Consider the following 20,063-nt stretch of genomic DNA (forward strand, 5'->3'; position numbering starts at 1 on the left):
CTCAGAGAGAGAAGCTAGGAAGATTGCAAGGCTAACTTGTTCTTTTGAGTTGAGTTTCTTTACATCTATATGAAAACCAGTTTTGTTTTCAAGAGAATCCTAATTCTGGAAGAATGTAAATAATGAGGTTAAGTCTTCTTCTGAATGAGAATCATACTGTGTTCTTAAGAGATAAAAAAAAAGATACCATTGTATTTCAGCTGAATTAAAGTCAACATAGTTCTTCAAACTATGCAACTTGTTCAGTTTCCTTTTGTTAAGGAAATTGAAATTCTCAATTTTTTTTCAGCCAATGAAACATATTAACCTTAAAGCTAATTGAGGACTGCCAACTCCTTTGTCATCACTATAGCTCTATAGATCACTGGCAGAGCACTTCACACTGCAGACTGCCAGAGGCTACAGTGAAGGAACTACAGGGGTGGAGAACATCATATTGAAAAGCTAACCGCACCTTTTACTTGGCCTGCCTAGATAAGCTGTGATTTTAAAGACTGCACAAATCACAATTTATTTAGAAAAAATGCAATAGGTTACATTGGTTAACATTCTCATTAAAGCTACTGTCTGAGTGCCTTTATTTATAAGGGAAAATATAAATGTACATAACAGTGGCGTTAGAGGCAATGTGTGCTGGATGCACATGCTGACTTTTACAGTTGCATTACAGACAGTTGTAAGCACCATAACACTAGGAAACACATAATTGTAATATGCTTTTAATATCATCAACAAAGTAAAGAAACATTTGAATCCTTAATGGAATCTAACTTAAGAACATTTACATTCTAGTGATTTTTAATTGTACGTTAGTAATGAAGAATTTTTATAAGGAAAACAGTGTGTCCATGTACTCAGCATTCCTGCAGCATTAGTTCTAGGTCAGGAATCTAAAATCCTGAAAAATAAGAAAAAGCTTTAGCTGTTGGCATGATATAACACTAAATATTTAAAATATGATAGAGAAGTAAGATATATTAGAAAACAGAGCATTATAATATTGGCATAGAGAAACTTTTTTATATCTCTTCAAAGAATTGAATGATTTGAAATTAAATCCTGAAGGCTATACTTTGTTTCAGTGTGAGGTTTTTTCCTGAGTAAGAACAGGAGGATTACCCCCAGGATGTCAGTCTGTATTTTGACAGGTGGTTGAATCTGTTCTTCCTGACATACGCTTACCACCATTGTAAACTTTCCAAAGTTTACAAAGTCTTGGATATTTTCCATTTCTTGCTGCCTGAAACAGCTCTGAAATCTCAGTTCTAAGAACTGAGTAATTACAGCTTCTATTCACCTCACCTGAAGATACATGAATTTAGCACATCTGGGAGAAGCTTGTCTGCAGAAATCTAAGCTGATGAAACAGTTAAAGGCTTTCTGAGACTACTCCAACAAAAATATTGTGCTGTATTTGTATAAAGATAAATAAATATAGATTGTGATTGAAAGCATTAAATAAATACCTCCTTAGTGAAAATCCACTGATCTCCTTCCATTGCGTGGCTGAAAGACAGATATCCAGTAAGTGCTCTATGAAATTGACTGGTTTCAGTAACAAAGCCCCACCCAACTTTGTATGTATAGAAATTGGGAAATTTCTCAGTTCTGCCAATGTGATCATCATTAAAGATAAACCTGAGACCAGTCATTGTTTAATGACTCCACCCCTGGAGAAGAATTACACAGCAAAATTTACTGAATACAGATTGAAGAATGGATTAAGCCCATCTTGTATGATTTTATAAAGAGGGAGAAAGCCACAAGAAGTCACTCTAAGAGACCATTATCCCTCATTCCTACTTCATTTTCTTAAGATGTGCTCCCAGATTGTTGTTGCTATTACAAGTGTTTGCTGTAATTAACAAAGAAATATATGTCACTCAATGATTTTATTTTTAGACTCTGTTCTTTAACACGGGCAAAGAGTTTCTCCATTTTCACCATGGTCATTTCATAAATATTTTACACTACAAAGGAACTTGATACAATGTCTACTAAAGCTGACAAAAAATCTCTTGCTGAACTTCATAAGAATTTGCTTTTCACTCTGGCATCATGAATGCATTGATGTTAATGTTACCCGTAACTTTGGCCTGCCATAAGAACTCTAAAGATCCAATCCTGATACATAAGAACTATAACTATAAAAACTTGCCTTCTTTTCATTAGCCACTTTCTTATTTAAACAGAAAAAAAGATTAACCAAAATAAAGATAATTATTATTAAAATTAACTTGCCATCTTTAACTTGCTCAATTTTGCAAAAATGAAGTACAAAGGCTCTAAGGCATCAAAGATGAACAACGTAGTTTCATTCTCATGAGAATTTCTGTTTCTAGTTTCTAATCTTACTGGTCAAAACACAAGGAAAACGGGAAGGTCAGGCCCAGTATCTGTTTTGGTACAGTATGTAAGCATGGCATTGCATTTATATCACATGCAAATGTACCGTATTGAACAATGCTTTAGGATTGTCTGAGATGGCATATTTTCTAGAACTTTCTCAGAAAATTATATACATAATAACCAATTACTTATTAAGACATAGCATAGTACTATGAACATACAGACATTAAGATGGGTACAACAACTTCCTTCTGTGCCTTTATTTTAATCAAAGAAAACGTCTGGAGCAAATCTTGGGTAGTCCTATACGGTGGGACACTCTTACTGAAAAAGTTTCCTCAGTCACAGTAATTCTTACTGTAATTCACTGGTTTCTCTACTTTTAGTTTTGTAACACTTAGCATGAAATGGAAAGAAAAAGTGTCGAACAAAACATACCCTGTAGAAAAAGTAGCCTCTACTTTGAATCCCTCCAGGTCCTTGAAGCTCTTCCTGAAAAAAAAAAGTATTTTAAATCACATCTACTCTTGTAAGTTAATGCAAACAGAGAGGTTGTTTATGTACTTATTAAAAGTGTTTCTTCCGTACTACTATACATGCCTTAAGGCATGCTTTATGTATCTTTATCCATGTCGATAACGAGAAGTTCACACTGCCATGTAGAAATAGCAGAAAACATGTCAAGTTTTGGCACAGTTCAGTTTGCTTTTGAATGGTACTAGTAATGATGAACAGCCTTTGCCTTTGACTTTCCAGGCACAACCAGAGTGTTTTCATGGCAGTAGAGTCTCTACAAAGTAGAGCTGGTCTTTGCACCTCGCAGAAAGACAACAATGCGAAGCTTAAATACCAGAAATACTTGGCTTCCTCCCAGGAATGAGATCCCAGACTGTCCCAAGAGGTGTATCACCATCACCCTTCTCAGATTAACTCCCAAAGAAAAGACGAGTGCTGGTGATATTTTATCCTGTCTGTACTGCACACATTGAGAAACAACTGTCTACTGATCCACACAGCAAGGAGAGGCACAGAAATGATGAAGAAAATAGAAGTTTCATTTAAATATAACATGTACAAAGCCTGAACTATCCAGTTGCTTTAATGAGTTCTTCATGATTTGAGAACACATAAGCTTAATCACAGTATTTTCATTGCTTCTGTTAATAGCAGATACATGACTGAGGTGTCTGTCCTGCAGGTGGGGAGACAGGCCAACTGAGAAACAGAATAGTTCAAATCTTGTGTTTACCAGAACATAAAATGTAGATGGAATTTATTTATCAGTCATGGTATTTCTCAATTAAAAACTGGGGTCATGTGTTCTCTTGGGTAATGACCATAACCTGAGCTGTGATAGAAAGACAACACTTAATGCTCTAGTCTAATGCTGTATGAATTGTGGAAAACAGGATGGCTCCCATCATTGCCAAACACAGGAGCAGCTTCAATCCAGGGAAGCTTTCAAAGGAAGTAGGGTTTAAACTACACTTAATCTTCAAGTCTTGCTTTTAATTTTTACTTCAGTTCATCAGGTATACCTTTACACCCAGTTTCTTTGCTGTACATAAAACATCTGGATTATTTTTATTGTCCACCTCATTCTAGCATTACCTGGTTTGAAATACCCATGTCAGATCTATAATCCATTCAATACTTTTGTTTGTTATATTTAAAAAGGCTAAAAATTTATCTGTTAATGGAGTCTTGTACATTGCCATTGGAGTGTCTTATGATAGTTATAATTCATTATTTTTCTACTGTTTCTATTCAACATGTGAACAAATATAAAAACAAATGAAATGGCAGCTGTTGCAAGTTAAGGAAATTGATCTAGAACATAAAAGGAATCAAGACTGCAGTTACTAATATGGAATTGTGATTTATTTTATGGATTTTTAACATGTTAACATGTCATTGTCTGCTTACAACCAGACACCTTGAAGATGACTATGTAGTCTGTCTGATTTCATGTCAGAAGGATGGTACTAGAAATAAACTGAAGCTACAATCTGTCTTCATTGTAACACTTGCTTTCTAAACTTCCAAAGGTTTGGAGATGTTAAAAAATAACTAATATATGCATGTATATTCAGAAACCTGCACATACGTATGTATACAAAAACATGTATTCATGAATAAGTATGTTTAGAGTCAAATGCCTGCCCTCTAAAAGTTATCTTGTTCAATCTCTTAGTCTGGCTTGCCAACAAAGTGTTCTTGCTGCTTCTTAGATCATATTATACCAGCCAAGATGGAGCTCAAGAGGAATCAAATCCATGACAAAATCTGGTGTCAGTCCAAACTGGGAAGAGAGCATAAATTTAATAAGGCATGTTTCCTCCTTCACCCATCCACCTTTACAATTCTTTGTCTCGTCAGGGAGAGAGGTGGGTGTGCTTATGTACAACAAGTTCTGGCTTTCTTTCCAGTATTAGGCAAAAAAAAAAAAAAAAAAAAAAGCAGCGTGCTAACCCTTCCTGAAGCACATTCTGTGACACCAGCGTCTGATAGTCCAACAAAAGGTGGGCAGCCCACAGGAACATGGTGCTTCCTGCTCCATGGGGAATCAGGGTTCCTCTGCACATCTTAGGCAGGGCTGCTCTGAACCTCTACCTGTGCCATTTCCCCATCAGCCCATCTGGTAGAGTCTCTTGGAAAGATAGATTTATAGCTTTCTTACATTCAGAGAATAACTGCAGTACTTCTATTATTGGTAGCAGATTATTTCAGCGTTTTCTTAATTTTCTTATAAACTAGTATGGCCCTCAGCAATAACATTTAGAGAGCATTTTAAACTCTTACACTACAATAAGCTGAAATGTGCCATATAAAAAAATATGATAATCATAATATGGATGAATTTCAAAGATTAAATAAATAAGGTGCATGCAAAGATACCCAAACCAAAAGAGTCTGCAAGGGAAACTGCTTCCAGAAGATGCTAGGACTTTGTAAACGTCTGGTGTTTATGCACTGTACAAGAGTAAATAACACCTTTAACAAAGTGACTGGTATTGAGAGCAGGAATTGAGAACAGGAAATCAAAAAGTTGCTTTCTATAAAATACAAATCAATTTAGAGTTGTTTTCATTGTTTCCTTAGATTTATACGAGTATTTAAAAATAGCTATATTCTGTAAGTGTTGGCCATGTCATTACATCATAATGCGTAACGTCATGATTGCGAACTAAAGGCTACTACTTTTCACAGTGCAGAATGGTTGGAATTCTAACTGTTGCTATTTCCATGTACCACTAGTTAAGAATGCAATAATACAAATAACAGGAGACAGATGTTTTAAAAATCAGCCACTTGAGAAGATGACTAAGGAAACACATAATGCTCACCATCATTCATTAATTTCTACTTCAAAAATCTAATGAAAATAAGGTACCTTACAAAAAGAAGCTTGATAAAATGTTTGCATTTTGCCACAAAGTTGTATCAGCCTGCTCTGGGCTTATTCCCAAACAATATAATGTTTTTTAAATATGTTTTTTTAATTTCCTTTGGAAGAAATATTTCCAAACACTATCCTGAAAAAAGGTCTTTTTATATCAGTAGATGTTTACACTTTATATCAGATAGCTAGTATACTTTTAAATTTTTTCCTGAGGATTTGTAGAGTAGAGATTTTTATGTTTCTTTCAGGTAAAAAAAAATGTTTAAATTGTTTGTCACATGATGGCTTGACAGCTCTTAAACAGAAACAATTTATTAAATTTCATTTTTGAGCTGTTATAACTATAGTGACTAAATTTATATATATAAAGGCACATGATATATTCTATAGAGTTTGGTGTTATTATTACATGGAAAAAAGATAGTTCATTTTTGAGGTCACTAAAAATAAAACTGCCATGAACAGGCTGAAATATGTTGGAATGTGTCAATTATGCCACAAATTTTAGGTTATTTTCTGCTCATTAATGTATTCTGCTCTATTAATTATGTCATCAACCTCAGTGGAAGTAAATTCAAGATATTAAAGTATTCTAGCAAAGGACTTTAAAGGCAGTTTCTTTTCACATCAGCCATTTTGTGTTCTTGCATTTACGCTTTCCTTCCCATTCTTTGTCTTAATTGACATTATGTTCATTTAAAAGCACAAAAAGCAATTCCAAAAATATTCTTTCCCAGTATATAGGTCTAATAGCATAAATACAGTTCACATCAATGTCATCACAGAATGTAAATTTTACATGGTATTTTCCTTTCAGATGTGTAGTGGGTTAAATTTTTCATAACAAGTTTAGTGCATGAGAAAATGTACCAACTCTAAGTTCTTATATGTGGCCAGGTTCTGGCACTGGGTAAGAAAAATGTGCTTCAGGGCATACAGTTGGGTTTATGCAGTGATCTGAAAAGAGAGGTAGATAGTTTTACCAACCTCAACCATGACTAGGTGAAAGCTGATATATATAAGCATAGGCTCAAGAGTTCATTGAAAATTTGGTAATTAACAACACAGCCTTTATTTGGATTAATAAAGGAAAAGTCCTACTTATGGGAGTGCTACTATCTGAGTTTTAAAGTATCGCACTGATACACCTACTTTAGCTTGTGTATCAGTGAATATAAGGAATCACATCAATGAATCTAAGGAATAATCAAGCTGAAATCAATGCAAAACAGGAATAATCTGGATCTTAGCTTTTTTATACTTTAAGAATATCAAAGATCCCTGTATGATAAAGGGGAAGATTCTTATACATCAGACTGCATTTTTCTCTTCTGTCCATAGCTCCATTAAAGGGATGGACATTTCAATCCATCTGCTTTTTGAAATTTGGAATTGCATTTGCAGCAGCAAATATACCCAAGTTTTATGGTATAAATAGCTCAATTGTTTCAAAAAATATGTGAAACTTTTGTTCCAAAACACACTATTTTTCTATAGAAAATTAATTTCACCGAGAACTTTATCTGCGCCTTAAGTTAAACAGTAAATGGCCCATAAACTACTTAGCAATTCTTAGTGCTATAAGTCACGAATAATATAAGTTTAAGGAATAGGTTTGAATTCCAAATGGAGGAATAAGAGACCCCCCCCTAGAAAATATAACTCAACTGAAATGTAACAGTAGAGATTAAATTTAAAGTATTTTTCCTTTTATAAAAAGAACTAACAGATCCATTTTGATACCTAGGCTTTGTGTTCTACCAGTGTTCTGAGTTAGGCATATATTACTTCAGTGTTTTTTGGTTTTAAGCGTTAAATACCAGCAGAGTTATTTTTCACTAATTTAAGAATATAAAACCCTCCCGTTTCTAATGAAAATGCGATAGTGTGATATTAAATCTTGAAAATAATGTTATGAGCAGAAAGGGCTGCAAAGACATTTTTAGAAGAGCTAATGAATCACAAAGTGTGAGAATGCAAGCATGCAGAGTTTAAGATTACATACGTCCACTTTGTATCTCTTCAGTCTTCTCTCATTAAGCTGGGGAACAAGTTGCAGCAAAGGATGCAGGACAGACGACTGAGAGGACACGAACACAGACACATGAGCAACAATGACATTTGGACCTTATCATGCAAAAAAAGTCTCTTCCCACAGTCTTGGCTTATGGACCAAACATGTACCAAAGAAGGACTGAAGATGTTAATTGAGAAACTTGTATTTTAACATTGACTTGACAACAAACAGGTACCAACATTTATATTTACACTATGAATGCGACTCTCAGAGCGATGGAGGGAAAAAGCTATGCATCCTCACCTTTACTCGTTGAAAGTTCAGAACTGCTAACAGACTTACTGCCCAGGCAATTGCAATTATTCAGACTTTGATCAGCCTCTGTGAGTCATACAGAGAATATTTCTATACAGTACTCCTACTAACATTTCTACGATTATCTAATCTACTATGGAAGTTAGCAACTTCCATCTCCATTGTACTAAAAAGTTCATTTTACTTTCAAAAAAACTTAAATAGCAGCAAGAAACGTTTTGGGTTTTTTTGCTAGAAACCAGTGTGCAGGAGGGATCCATTCTCAGATGAGATCTGTAGCCATGGCACTGGTCACTCGACCTAAAAGACAAGCTCCAGTCGTTAAATTCCTTGTGTGCACAAGACTTCATGCTTGTAGACAGCCTGGTTAAGCACAGTGGCATTGTGTACAGTGTAAGTGCCCCCCTGGCAAAACACAGCCACATGGGCTTGTGGAGAGAGGTCCACAGTGAGAAATGAAGTAGTAAATCTTATGTTCCATCAACCAATTTAAACCTTCAACTCACGTAAACGTAGACATAATGCATTTTTATACAATACTTCTTAGAAAAGTAATACAATGAAAAGGATTATAATATAAGGAATAACTAGAGTTACCAAAGTGTTAGGGTACTTGGTATGTACCATGATATTGCCTACTTGGAGCCATTTTTGCACTGCCTGCCTAAGGTAGGCAATGTGCATCATAATAGCTAAAAAAGTAGAGGTCTGATGTGTAGTGGAGGAGTTAAAGGGCATCCCAGCCGGGCACTCGGGCTCTGTCTTGCAGCCAGTGGAGAGAAGTTAATAAAGCAGAAGAGTGATGGATTTTACCTAAGTCAGTATCTCTGAGAACTGGACTAGAAAATAGTCACCTGAACAGCTAAACCAGAAGAGGTGAGAAAGCAGTAATTTCTGGGGGCAGGCAGGGGCAAAGGTATTCAGAATGGGGACGAAGGGGAATTCAGCAACCTCTTAAGCAGGAGCAGCAGCAGAAATAGCTCATTTCACTGTGCCCTGATTACCATTAAACCTCCAGAACAGCTCCATCATTAAAACACTGACCCCAATAACGTTGATATCACTGTCTAGGAAATATACCACATGGTTCCAAAGAAATGTAAAGAACAAGGCAAAAAATGGACATTAACATATAAGAATGATTGTTAAGAAATGAGAAAAAATGAATATGTTTAACTTTCTCAAAATCCTACTGTGCAGAGGGAAAAACACATAGATGCACACAAAAAAACGGATTATGTTTGCACTTTGAAAGCAAGAATGGATCACACATAGTTTGGCTTATGAGAATATTTTATAGCAACAATACTGAGCTATTTTTAAAATCATATTTTTCATTTAAAATATAATCAAAGGCTGAGTGAGACTTAAACACTATTTTGCCTGATGCATATTTATGACATGCACACAAAAATACATAAAATGTAATTAATAAAAATTCACTAAGAGTTCTTGCTATGTATGGTCTTGTTCTCAGCCTGAACAAATCCACATTGTTTCACTGCATATGTTATGTTTCAGTACCAGAAACAAGTATTTGGTCTTATTCTTAAATGTTGTCTCTACCAGATTAAGATGCAGTTGGGATTCTATGAGTGGCTGGTTTTTTGCACACTTGGGCAGTGTTGATGATCCTCTTTCATGTTATTAAACACATCCTATATCTTAAACACGAAACTGCCAGTTCTGAGCTTGCTATACAGTTGGAGAGACTGCTGCAAAAAGGAACACTACCTTCTTTTTATGTACAAGAACATGTGTACTCACAAAGAGATGCTATGCCACTTACCATGATGTCTGAGTTGCCTGAGTCATGAGTCTTAGAATAATGAAATAAGAACTGTTCAAAAAAATTGAAAGTGGGGTTTTACTACAAAACAGGGCAAGGGTGTTGTGATTTTCTTGACAATTTCAGCGTGAGCATAAAACATACATAGAAATCTTACCCTTTTGGTGTTGTCTTTTTCATCTAAACCCTGTAGGAATAATAATCGGTAGAGAAGCTTTTATTTCTTAAAAAAAGAGCAATGGGCAATTTTGATTACATTATAAACTTTGCAGTACTGGATTGGAATATTGTCTTTCCTTGACAGATATTACGTGTCGTTGCTTATCAGTGTAACTTCTCTTTTCAAACTCTGTAGAGAGCATTGATTACTCACCCCTATAAAAGCAGATGGCTTTAGTGGATGCTCCTTTGTATATCCCTAGACTCTCATAAGTAAATTTCTTTCTCCATTGAGAGATCATCGTTTTTCTAATCTAAAGCAATAAAAACACCCAAAGCTTTGTATCCAACCTGGAGATTATTTTCCAAACACTGGAGTCTCCCTGTTGTCTTTAATAGGTGTTAGGATAGGACACAGAGCATTTCAGAGAAAGAACTGGTAGTATTACTTCCAGCACTGAGTGACACTTCAGATACTGGGTCCTCAGAATTCGTTGTAGACACTGGCACACTGAGAGATCAGGCTTCAGAATTGCTAAGTAGTCTTTTGTCTGCGTTACCTGTAGTTTCTGGAGAAATCTCATGACCAGAAAACAAAGTTCTTCCAGCACACTGGATGCCTAATGCAAAGAAAACATGAACTCAGGTATCACACTTCTTAATCCTACTGCATATAACAAATAGTATCAAAATAATAACATAACCTCTATCTGACTCACCTGAGGCTGAGAATCTGTGGACAGGTAGGCAGAACATGCATCATCTATCTGTAAAAGTTCACACAGCCCTTTTTTAAGAAGCCAGATCAACAAAAAGAAGTGAAATACATACATTTTTTGAAAAAGTTCAGTTCATCCAAAGGTATGGCAAGCTTGCCCGCCATAAGGAATTTGTATAGGTACATTCATGAAATATTTTGTATTCAAGGGCAAAAAAAGCTCTTCACCAAATAAACAAATTTATACTTGTCTGATCACAATGAACACAATCATCTCTGGGTCCTTTATTCTCTTACCCCACTCACGTCCCTCTTGTTTGCAGCCTTCTCAGACTAAGTCATATATTAAATTCTTATTTTAAGCATCTGGGGTATGGTCTATGACTTTACATCTCTTCTGCGATATCTCTGGATTATACAAAACTACAAAGAAAATGGCAAAACTAAAGCAAGTGATTCAAAGAGCAGTCCTTGAACACCACTCTTCCCATTGGATTCCAGCATCCCTGCAGGTGTATGACACATGCATCTCTTGGGTGATTAGGATATGTACCAGCACGTCTTATGCATGCCAGCCAATTTGTGTGAGTCACCAAGCAGCCAATATCAAAGGTGTACTTATTTCTTTGGCAAATGAGGAGCCTTACAAGATTTCTTTTAAAGGAGGTGGTTTCCAAACCACAGTGCTAGCAAGAGATATATTCAATATATTTCAAGGGATCTAAACTCAAAGAGCACTGTGAAAGAAGTCATTGCTGTTGAACTTAAACATGTCAGCACAGAACAGAATGTTACACACATAGAGACAAAACACACACAAAAAAAATCCACAAACCAAACCAAGAAGCCCCAAGCCCCACCAGGCACTTCACCGGGATCAAAACAAATGTCCATTTAGCTCTGCATTTTATCTCCAAAAATGGCCATACATCAGCACCTAGGGAAGAGCCTAAGAAGACACCAATGGTCTAGTAAAACCCATGCTCCCCAACCACAATGGATTTCTGTGCTGTGAATTTGACCAATCTCTCTGAACCACTGTAAACTTTTAGCATCCACAATGTCCTGTGGCAAGAGTTTCCTAAACACTGCGTGAAATATCACTTCTGTTTCTCTTGATCAGTCTTTGCAAAGCTAGCTTCACTCAGTGCTATCACCATCTCGTCTTGGAAAAAGTAATGAATAAGTGACTCCTACCCATCATCTCCCTGCTCTTCATGACCTTGTGCAGAAAATTAATCACATCCCCTTTCTGTCGTCTCTTTTACAAGGTGAAAGAATCCCATACTACTGAATCATTTTTAGTGGAATTATTAATCAGGGAGGGAGAAGAAATGGAGTAAAGGACATTTGAATTCATGGAAATAATATTACCAGTGCTGAAAACTCAAAATATTCTGTAAGGAAAAGAAAAAAATCACCAGTAGTCCAACTGAAGCTGCACAGCTTAATAATAATGGGGTTTGGGTTTTCTTCAATATTATTATTAAAATATGGTTTACCTTTTCATTTTATAACTTTAAAATTGTAACAATAGCAACCTGTATTGGTATGCACCATTTCTTCCATTGAATATTTCATACTGTTTACCTAGAGGCCAGAAAGCTTTGCCAATCATCTATTTCATAGACTGCATAGAAAATGTTTGGTAGTAGTTTTTTCTTTTTAATAAAAGAGCAGGCAATTCAGTGAGTCTTCTTATTTTATTATAGGTAAAAAACCCTAAAAACACTTTTTAGCAATGAAAACATTAAATGAAAAAAGGAATAAACAAATAATGCATATCTGAGTACTTCAAGACAAGAGATGATTCATGTCTCTAGAGGCAATCTGTGAGAAAACATTAGCAGAGACAGTGGGAAAGATAATAGCTCACAGAATTCCCCTTTCAAATAGTTTTTGTTGTAACACATCCTCTCCATTCGCTTTTACCTTCATCTTACATTTTCTTGTCTCTGTTTATATTAGTTCAGCTTCACTACTTTCAGAGTAAGAAAACGTAGAGGAGAAATCAGCAGTGAAGGAGATAAACTAAGCTGAAGTCATTTTGGAACCCTACGGTAAAAGTTTGCTGTTTCTTCTTGTGGAGGGATCTTTTGTTGTTGTTTTATATTGGTTTATTTGCTTGTTTTGTAGTTGGAGGTGACCATTAAAGAACTACCATAATTCAGTAGCAGGACAAGCCAGAGACCGCTTTGTGTTTGACACAGTGCAAAGCAAGGTATCTCAGCCAAAACCTGTAAGGACAATGCAAGGGCTGAGGAGAAGCCACAGTTTCTGTTAATTCCTTTTTTAAAAATAAAAATTTAATAGTTTCTATCATCCTTGAAGCATCTTCTCAGTAATTTTCTCTCCTGTCTCAGAAATGTGGCCTGAGAGTGGGAGCTTGTGAGTTGTTTGGTTAAATAACACAAAGAAACAAAAGGATGTGAGAGACAAGTGAAAGAACACAATACTTAGGCACAAAGTTCCCATATTTATAAACTCGGAGTCAATCCTGGAAAATACTGGGTTAATTTAGAGCCAGGGCTTCTCCTGAATGATCCACTAATAAAGTAACAAACCAGGAAGAACTGATTCTTTTCACTCCAAGAAATGCTGGTGAACTAGTAATGTTCAGTAATCAGTTTGATTTAGGGCATATAGCTATGCACCTAATTCTCATTCCTTAGACCTTCTCCAGTCCTGCATTATTCTTGCTACAATAGTAAGTTTTAGATTGCTTATATTACGTAATTTTATACATAGAATTCTCTTCTATCATAATAGGATATTACTATATTTTACACATATCTTATGCATACTTTTTTGTTCGCTGAAATCAACAGGAACTTTGCCTTTGCCTCCAGTCACCATAGGGACAAATCTTGTGTTGCAAATGGCAAATCTTAGCAACAAATGCCAGAAAGTATAAAACAGCAATTTTCAATCCAGAATGTAAATAACTCATTTTCATTAACTCCGTTAAGCTAGCAGGACCTTACTTCCCAAGAGACCACTTTTTCCCATAAGATAAATATCACTAGGGCTTGTTCAAGTGCCAGTCCAGATATATGTTAGCATTTGAGTCAACACTTCCAAAATGAACTAAGGGGAGCTGACAGAAAGGGAAGTGTCTCCTGTAATGACCCCAATAGGAACAAATTTATTCACTGTATCTGTACCCCTGGTGAGTCACTTGCTTCCTAATGTTATCAGAAGCTACAAAATTAAACATCAACAGAATACTTGAAGGTTGCAGCAACGCCAGGGCACATGAGTTGCAGGCTAAGCCTCTCTGCGTGCTGTGCCCTGTCACTCCATCTGTTCCAAAAAGGCAGTGAAAAGCCCATGTTAACACACGTGTCACATCCTAGAGCCAAAACAAATGTTCCTGTCAAAGGTAAGAGTGGAAGTTATGACAGTGATCAGTACCAAAATGGTAGAGGGGCTAATTGACAGAGTACATTATCCTTTACCTAGCCAATTGAGAGGCTAGGATAGGATTAAATACGGTGTCCCGGCCCTGCATGCAGAACAGAAGAAGCAAGAGGTAAGACTGGATGAATTGAACCAGTTACTGCATATCATGTACAGACTATAAAAATACCAGATGGGACACTGTGTTTCTTCCAGCAACTGCCTGGTCATTGACAGTTAAATGACAACTGTTACCAAACACAAGTGTCCATTGAGCCAAGACACAATCTTTTCCCCGAACAACATCTCAACACTCAGCCTCAACATCCTCCTGGAGCAATTGTTCAGAAAATCTGGAAAATAAGATGTTTCACTTCTTCACTGATGTCAGGCTAAGAGATATACAGGAGAAGCATGACTGGAAGAAGAAGCACCTGAACTCCATGCAAGAGAAATACTGGAGAGTGATGTGTAACCATAGGAAGGATGGGCACAGAAGAAATGGAGTATACCATACGGCAGTGTGCAGATGATGCTTACCTCTTTCCACAGCTGCAAATCCTGATCTGCCTTGACTGCTTGGGATGGCATCGGTGCACCTGGAAGCACAAACCGTGCTTAGCAATGCTGCAGAGCAAAGGTGGTTTTTATAAGTAACCCATGTCAGTGACTTAAATGAAAACTCTGAACACAGTATGATATATGATACCTAGCACACTTCCCATTGTCCAGTAGTTTCTGCCAGCTATATGTCAGCAACACAGTAGGAGGCTTCTTTACAAGTTCATAGCAGATACGGATGCTCACATCTCTCAGCAATAAACACCGTGGAAGTTACTCATCTTACACCAAGGGTCAAGCTAGCATTAGTCCGTTCTCAGCGATAAGTAGCGGGCAAGAAACTTTGTGTGGCAGCTCTCAAATGCTAAGGCCTGCTCAGGAAACACATTCCAGCACCTACAACCTCAAGCTTTCTGAGAACTCAGCTCTCCTCCAGCACAAGCATTGCAAGTTGAGAATCTGGATCCTACCTCTTGCTTTGTTGCATGGTACAGTTAAACAATTAAACATGTGCTATGTAACGTATACTTGCATATGAATAATACCCATGGCATTTTTGAGGTGATAAACAGTACCTCTGTAACTAGATTTGTTTCCTCTGCCTGGTGTATGTGGTGTGGAAAAGCTCAGTCCCTCAGAAGACTGAATGTGTTATTAATTGCATAACGCTGCAATGATGCTCTGCTTGGCTTGGGGGCAGCTCCTTTCTCCATCTCTGCCCACCCAGACTACAAACCTCGATTTCGCTGTCTCTGGGTCCCTCCTGACCCAGCCTCAAGAACATCCACCTTTGCACACTGCTATTTTATCTGGCAGTATATTCCTAATAATAACAGCGTATTATCAGAGTCTCTGTAAACAATAGAAATGAGCATCACTGAATTGTGAGTACGCTGGAGATCACGTAAGCATATCAATGTGGGGATGTGCTGTAACTCACCTGGTAGGGAGATTGGTGCTGGAGAGGGTGGTGCTTTATCTGTACAGCCCTAACACTGCAGGAGACACTCTGAATCAGATAAATCATCTATTATCACCCTGCCCAAAGCTGCTGCTCATGAGCAACGCCTGACCAGTTTATACACTGTTCTTAAAGACCTCAGATTAGTAGAGATTTTATGACCTCACAAACAGTCTATAATTACCTGCAGTCACATTTTTTTTTCCCAAATAATTGAACCAAATTATACAAAAGAGATGCAGGTAGACTTAGCTAGAATGGCCAGGTGAGCAGGGTACAAATGCCCATCATCTCCATTGGTTTTACTGGTACCACTAATAACAATAATTACAACAGTAGTTAGTTCCAGATATTAAGGGGTGGACTTCAAAACCACATTTTGGTATTTGCACAGACTTAAGGTGACTAATTATTCTGGATGCTTGTTTTCCCCCCCAAAAAAAAGAATTAGAGGGGCTCTTAATTTCACACAATGTAGAAGTGGGATATTTTTGGATCTCTGAGATGTTCATATAACAAGAAAACTGCTTTCCAGTGAAAAATTTACTTTTTTTTTTTAATTTTGCTTTAGCTCAAGGAAAAATGCCGAAGAAATGAAAGGTGCTACAATTCTTTTATTTTGTTTTCTATTCTTAAATTAGTATATTTGAGTATTGGCCGGGACTGGTATCCTAGTTACCAAGAGTGGAAATGGGCATCACTTCAAATTAGCACACCTTCCCCTTTAAAGCTTTGCCTGCCTGTCTCTGAGCACTGCTTCTGCCATTTTTTGGTTCCCAAGGCTTTCCAGGGGGAGCAGATGAAATCCAACAGCCTGTAAACATCAGGGAATCAGGCAAGAAAGCCTGAATATTACAGGTTGCCTTTATTTTTTTAAACCTGAAACATAAACCTTTGGACAAACAAAATGCAGTTATTTCACTAGCTCATAAGTTTCCTTAACCCTTCTCAACTTATTCATAAAACTCTTGTTTCACGTGCAGTCCCTCTGTTCTGTGCTCACACCTAGGACTACGTGCCCCCAAAGCCGAACGGTGTCCCTCCATCACGCCGCCCAGAACAGCGCTGCAGCCTTAGGGACTTCCATCGTTTACACACAGCGGCACACAGGGAAACAGTAAATTACCTTGTGCTATACGCAGAATACCCATGGCAGGGAGGGGGGCATGGGATGGATGGACACGAGGGAAGAGTGCTACTGAGGAAAGCAATCTTATTCAAAAGGAACATATAGGAGGAAATCCTCCTACAAAATTACCAGTCCATGGTATATTTTTTCTCTTATCCTTCAATTCTGCCAACTTCTAAAAACTCAACTTCTTACAAGGCAGCAGAATACCAGATGTACAATTTCAGTCACTTTTCAACCTGGGATTCACCTCTTAAATCTCCTCTTCCCTCCACAAGCTTCTGGCAATCATTTCTGCAAGAACAGTGGTGAAATACTGTGTGCCATTGCCCTTCCTTGCCCTCCTTTTCCTTCCCTCCCTTCTTCCACATCTCCAGAATTTGTTTTTAACAGAATATCCAGGATACTGTACTTAGATTTCTTTGATCCTTGATATTAAAAAACCCACAACAAATGAAACCAAAAACTCCTGGTGAAAGTAACTCACACAATATAATACAAACAAAACAGAGCTATTCTTTGCACGGCAACTTACTGTGTAATGTTACTTCACAAGGTATAAGTAGTTAATCTGTCTGGAGTAGGAAAATAGAATAGAAAAAAGTATGTTTTCTTAAAAAGCCCATTAGCAGTGCTCATTTCACAAGCACTCCCTGCTACAAATATAGCAACTTTCAGGTGTAAGACAACATTTCAAATTAAATCAAGATAACCAAGCTTTTTGCCTAAAGCAAGTCAGCCACTCTATTCTGCCCCACTTAACCCCACCCCCCAGGGATTCCTCATGCAATAAATATTGCTTCAGGTTGCTATAAGTGACTTCCCGAGCGTGCTAAATTTTCCTGTAATTCCATCATACATTTCATTTCTCTTTTCTCTGCTTTTAAATCAGAGGAAATTATACTTAAAATGAAGTCACTTTTAACAAAAAGCGCTTCCCCAGGCTGCTGGAGTGGAGCTTTGCCAGGACAGGGTAATCCTGCTGGATACGCGAGGAAGCCCCCCAAACCCAACCCCTGAAACCGTGCCCAGCAGCTGCAACCTCCTGCGCATCCGCACCCCTCCCGGCCCCGCAGCTCACCCGCGCCCCGCTCGGGGGCAGGCGGGGGCGGGCAGGGGCTCGCTTTGCAGCCCCCTCGCGAGCCTGGCAGGCTGCTGGGGTCACACACGCACACCCCCACCCTCCCACCCCCCCAAGAAAAAATACTGCAGGGCTCGCAGTGCGGGAAGGGGTTTGCCAGGAGGGTGCTCCTCACCTTTGCAAGCAGACATCGAGGCGGCGAGGAAGAGGAGGACGAGCAGCAGCGGGGTCCCCGGCAGCGCCGCGCCGTCCCCTGCCCTCCTCAGGCAGCGCTGGGGGGCGGCTGCGGGGGGCTGCTGGTGGCAGAGGCTTCCCATGCCCGCCGTGTCCCCTGCGCTGCCTCCCTGCCAGCCGCTCCTCTGAGCATCCCCTCGCTCCCTCCCCAAACTTTTTAAATCCCCCTGACACGTGGACGAGCATCAGCCGGAGCGAGGGAGGGCGCCGCGGCCGCCCTGCCCGCCCTGCCCGCCCTGCCCGCTCCCCCGCCGGCCACCCCGGGGCCGCCCCCGCTGGTGACTCAGCCCCACTCCCACCCGCGGGGCAGATCCACCCGTAACCCCGGCTGGGGCGCCGGGGGCCCCTGCTTGGCAGCCAGGAGAGGGGCTGGCCGGGCTCTGGGTCCTTTATTAAACCCCCTTTTTGAGAAAAAAATCCACATTTTAAAAAACACGTGTGAAACAGCCCGAGCCCTGCCAGCAGCCCCGACGGCTGGCGCAGAAGGTGCTGCTTCTGCCTTGCCGTGCTCGGCCGTTCAGAGCGATGGCACGGGGGTGGCAAAGGGGAGCGTTCAGGCACTGTCCGATACCAGTGAGGAGGGGACAAGAGGCACGAGTTAAGATGGGGAAACCTCACGCAGGTTTGCCCCCAACTAGCTGAGTTACAACTCACTGGGCCTGCCCGTGGGAGAGGCCCTCAGTGGCTGCGACGTGGGGCTCCGAGCACGTGCACCCACCTGCCCCGGGACCCACTGCTTGATCACTGCGTTTTCTGGAGGACCCCACGCTGCAGGCGTGCGACCAATTCCTGGCTTTCCCCACATCATAAATATACGCACACGCAATGCCACACCATGAAACAGAATTTGGTAATATGGTGCTATTTGGGGATTAAAAGCCTAATACGGTGCTTAGCAAGGCATTTTACTTAAGCTACAGCCGCAGGCTTTGTCCCCAGTTGTCATTTTGCCTGTAAATAGCCAAGATAACTACATTCTAAGGTAGTCAAAAGCACACAGACCCCACATCTCTAAAGTCACTTGGGCAGCTTAGCCCAGGCACCCCTGAAACACAGCAAGCCCTGGCTCACTCCAGCAGGAGCCTGCTTGTGCCCGAGCTGCCCAGTCATGCCAACGCCCAGCAGGATGCTCAGGCAGGTGCTGACCTTCTCCTCACGCCCAGCCCTGCAGCAGGTCTGGCTTTCTCCAAAGGCATGTGTCTGGCTGCTTCTGCTCCTTCACCATTTCCCCCAGGAAGATCCTGCCCAGCTGAGGTGCAGCTCCAACGGTGAGAGGCTACATGAGAGCATTTCCGGGCAGCATCTCCCAGTTTAGTCTAGCTTTGTGATTTGTTTCACCCCCCCCACCACTTTTTTTTTTTCAGCCACTCCTGTCTTTTTGCTTGCTTGATTTTTTTTCTGACTTTCAAAGGAGATTTTACATCATGGTCCAGCAATGAGGCAGTGGTACGATATTAGAGATTGTTATTTTCCAAAACAGTACTTTTTGACCATTTCAGTGGGTTTTGGCTGGGGCGTGGTGGTGGAGCTAAGCTGCCTGACAGGAGCGGTAGGTGTTACTGTGAACCAAAGGATAACTTTGATTTATAACCATAGCATTGCTGTCTGCTCTTTGCCTTTAACCTTATCAGTCACACGTGCTACAAATTGTCATCGTGAACACTTTGACAGACAATCAGAATTTTGAAAGCTTTGCCAAGCAGCACGCTAAGGTGCCATAATATTCTCATAGTAATAGAAGGCTCTTCTCTATCAGATTCAGTAGCAAAGCTTCCCTTAATATGACTGGGGGCACTGTCAATGGACTGTGTCAATGGAAAGCCGGTACATAAATTAAAGAAGCCTGTATTTTGTATGTATTATTGTATTTATATCTGCCTAATTAAAAGAGTTGTTTTAAAACAATCCAAATTGAGGAATTGCATTTGGTTCTGGTTTCTGTTAATAA

The 20,063-nt window shown here is 39.3% G+C and overlaps 1 protein-coding gene across 1 annotated transcript; it reads right to left on the bottom strand.

Annotated features, from left to right (window-relative positions):
- Positions 1 to 569: 569 nt before the first annotated feature.
- On the bottom strand, positions 570 to 18,234 carry NMU (neuromedin U). The gene is made up of 10 exons (XM_064449465.1): positions 18,057 to 18,234; positions 14,690 to 14,748; positions 10,737 to 10,799; positions 10,593 to 10,652; positions 10,031 to 10,060; positions 9,874 to 9,924; positions 7,758 to 7,832; positions 2,788 to 2,841; positions 1,467 to 1,506; positions 570 to 898 (listed from the first exon to the last, which is right to left on the bottom strand). Exons 1-9 carry the CDS (start codon positions 18,196 to 18,198, stop codon positions 1,471 to 1,473), a joined length of 570 nt encoding a protein of 189 aa, XP_064305535.1. The 5' UTR covers positions 18,199 to 18,234; the 3' UTR covers positions 570 to 898; positions 1,467 to 1,470.
- Between the last annotated feature and the right edge of the window lie 1,829 nt (positions 18,235 to 20,063).

The sequence above is a fragment of the Phalacrocorax carbo genome, chromosome 4 (genome assembly GCF_963921805.1).
Source record: "Phalacrocorax carbo chromosome 4, bPhaCar2.1, whole genome shotgun sequence".
NCBI classification, from domain to species: Eukaryota; Metazoa; Chordata; class Aves; order Suliformes; family Phalacrocoracidae; genus Phalacrocorax; species Phalacrocorax carbo.

Bases quoted from the DNA above. Each gene is read 5' to 3' on its own strand.
- NMU (XM_064449465.1), bottom strand. From the start codon at position 18,198: ATGGGAAGCCTCTGCCACCAGCAGCCCCCCGCAGCCGCCCCCCAGCGC. The intron at 10,800-14,689 runs GTAAGCATCATC...GAACTTTTACAG, and splicing joins ATTTGCAGCTGTGGAAAGAG to ATAGATGATGCATGTTCTGC. The intron at 10,653-10,736 runs GTTATGTTATTA...TCTTTGCATTAG, and splicing joins CTCAGGTGAGTCAGATAGAG to GCATCCAGTGTGCTGGAAGA.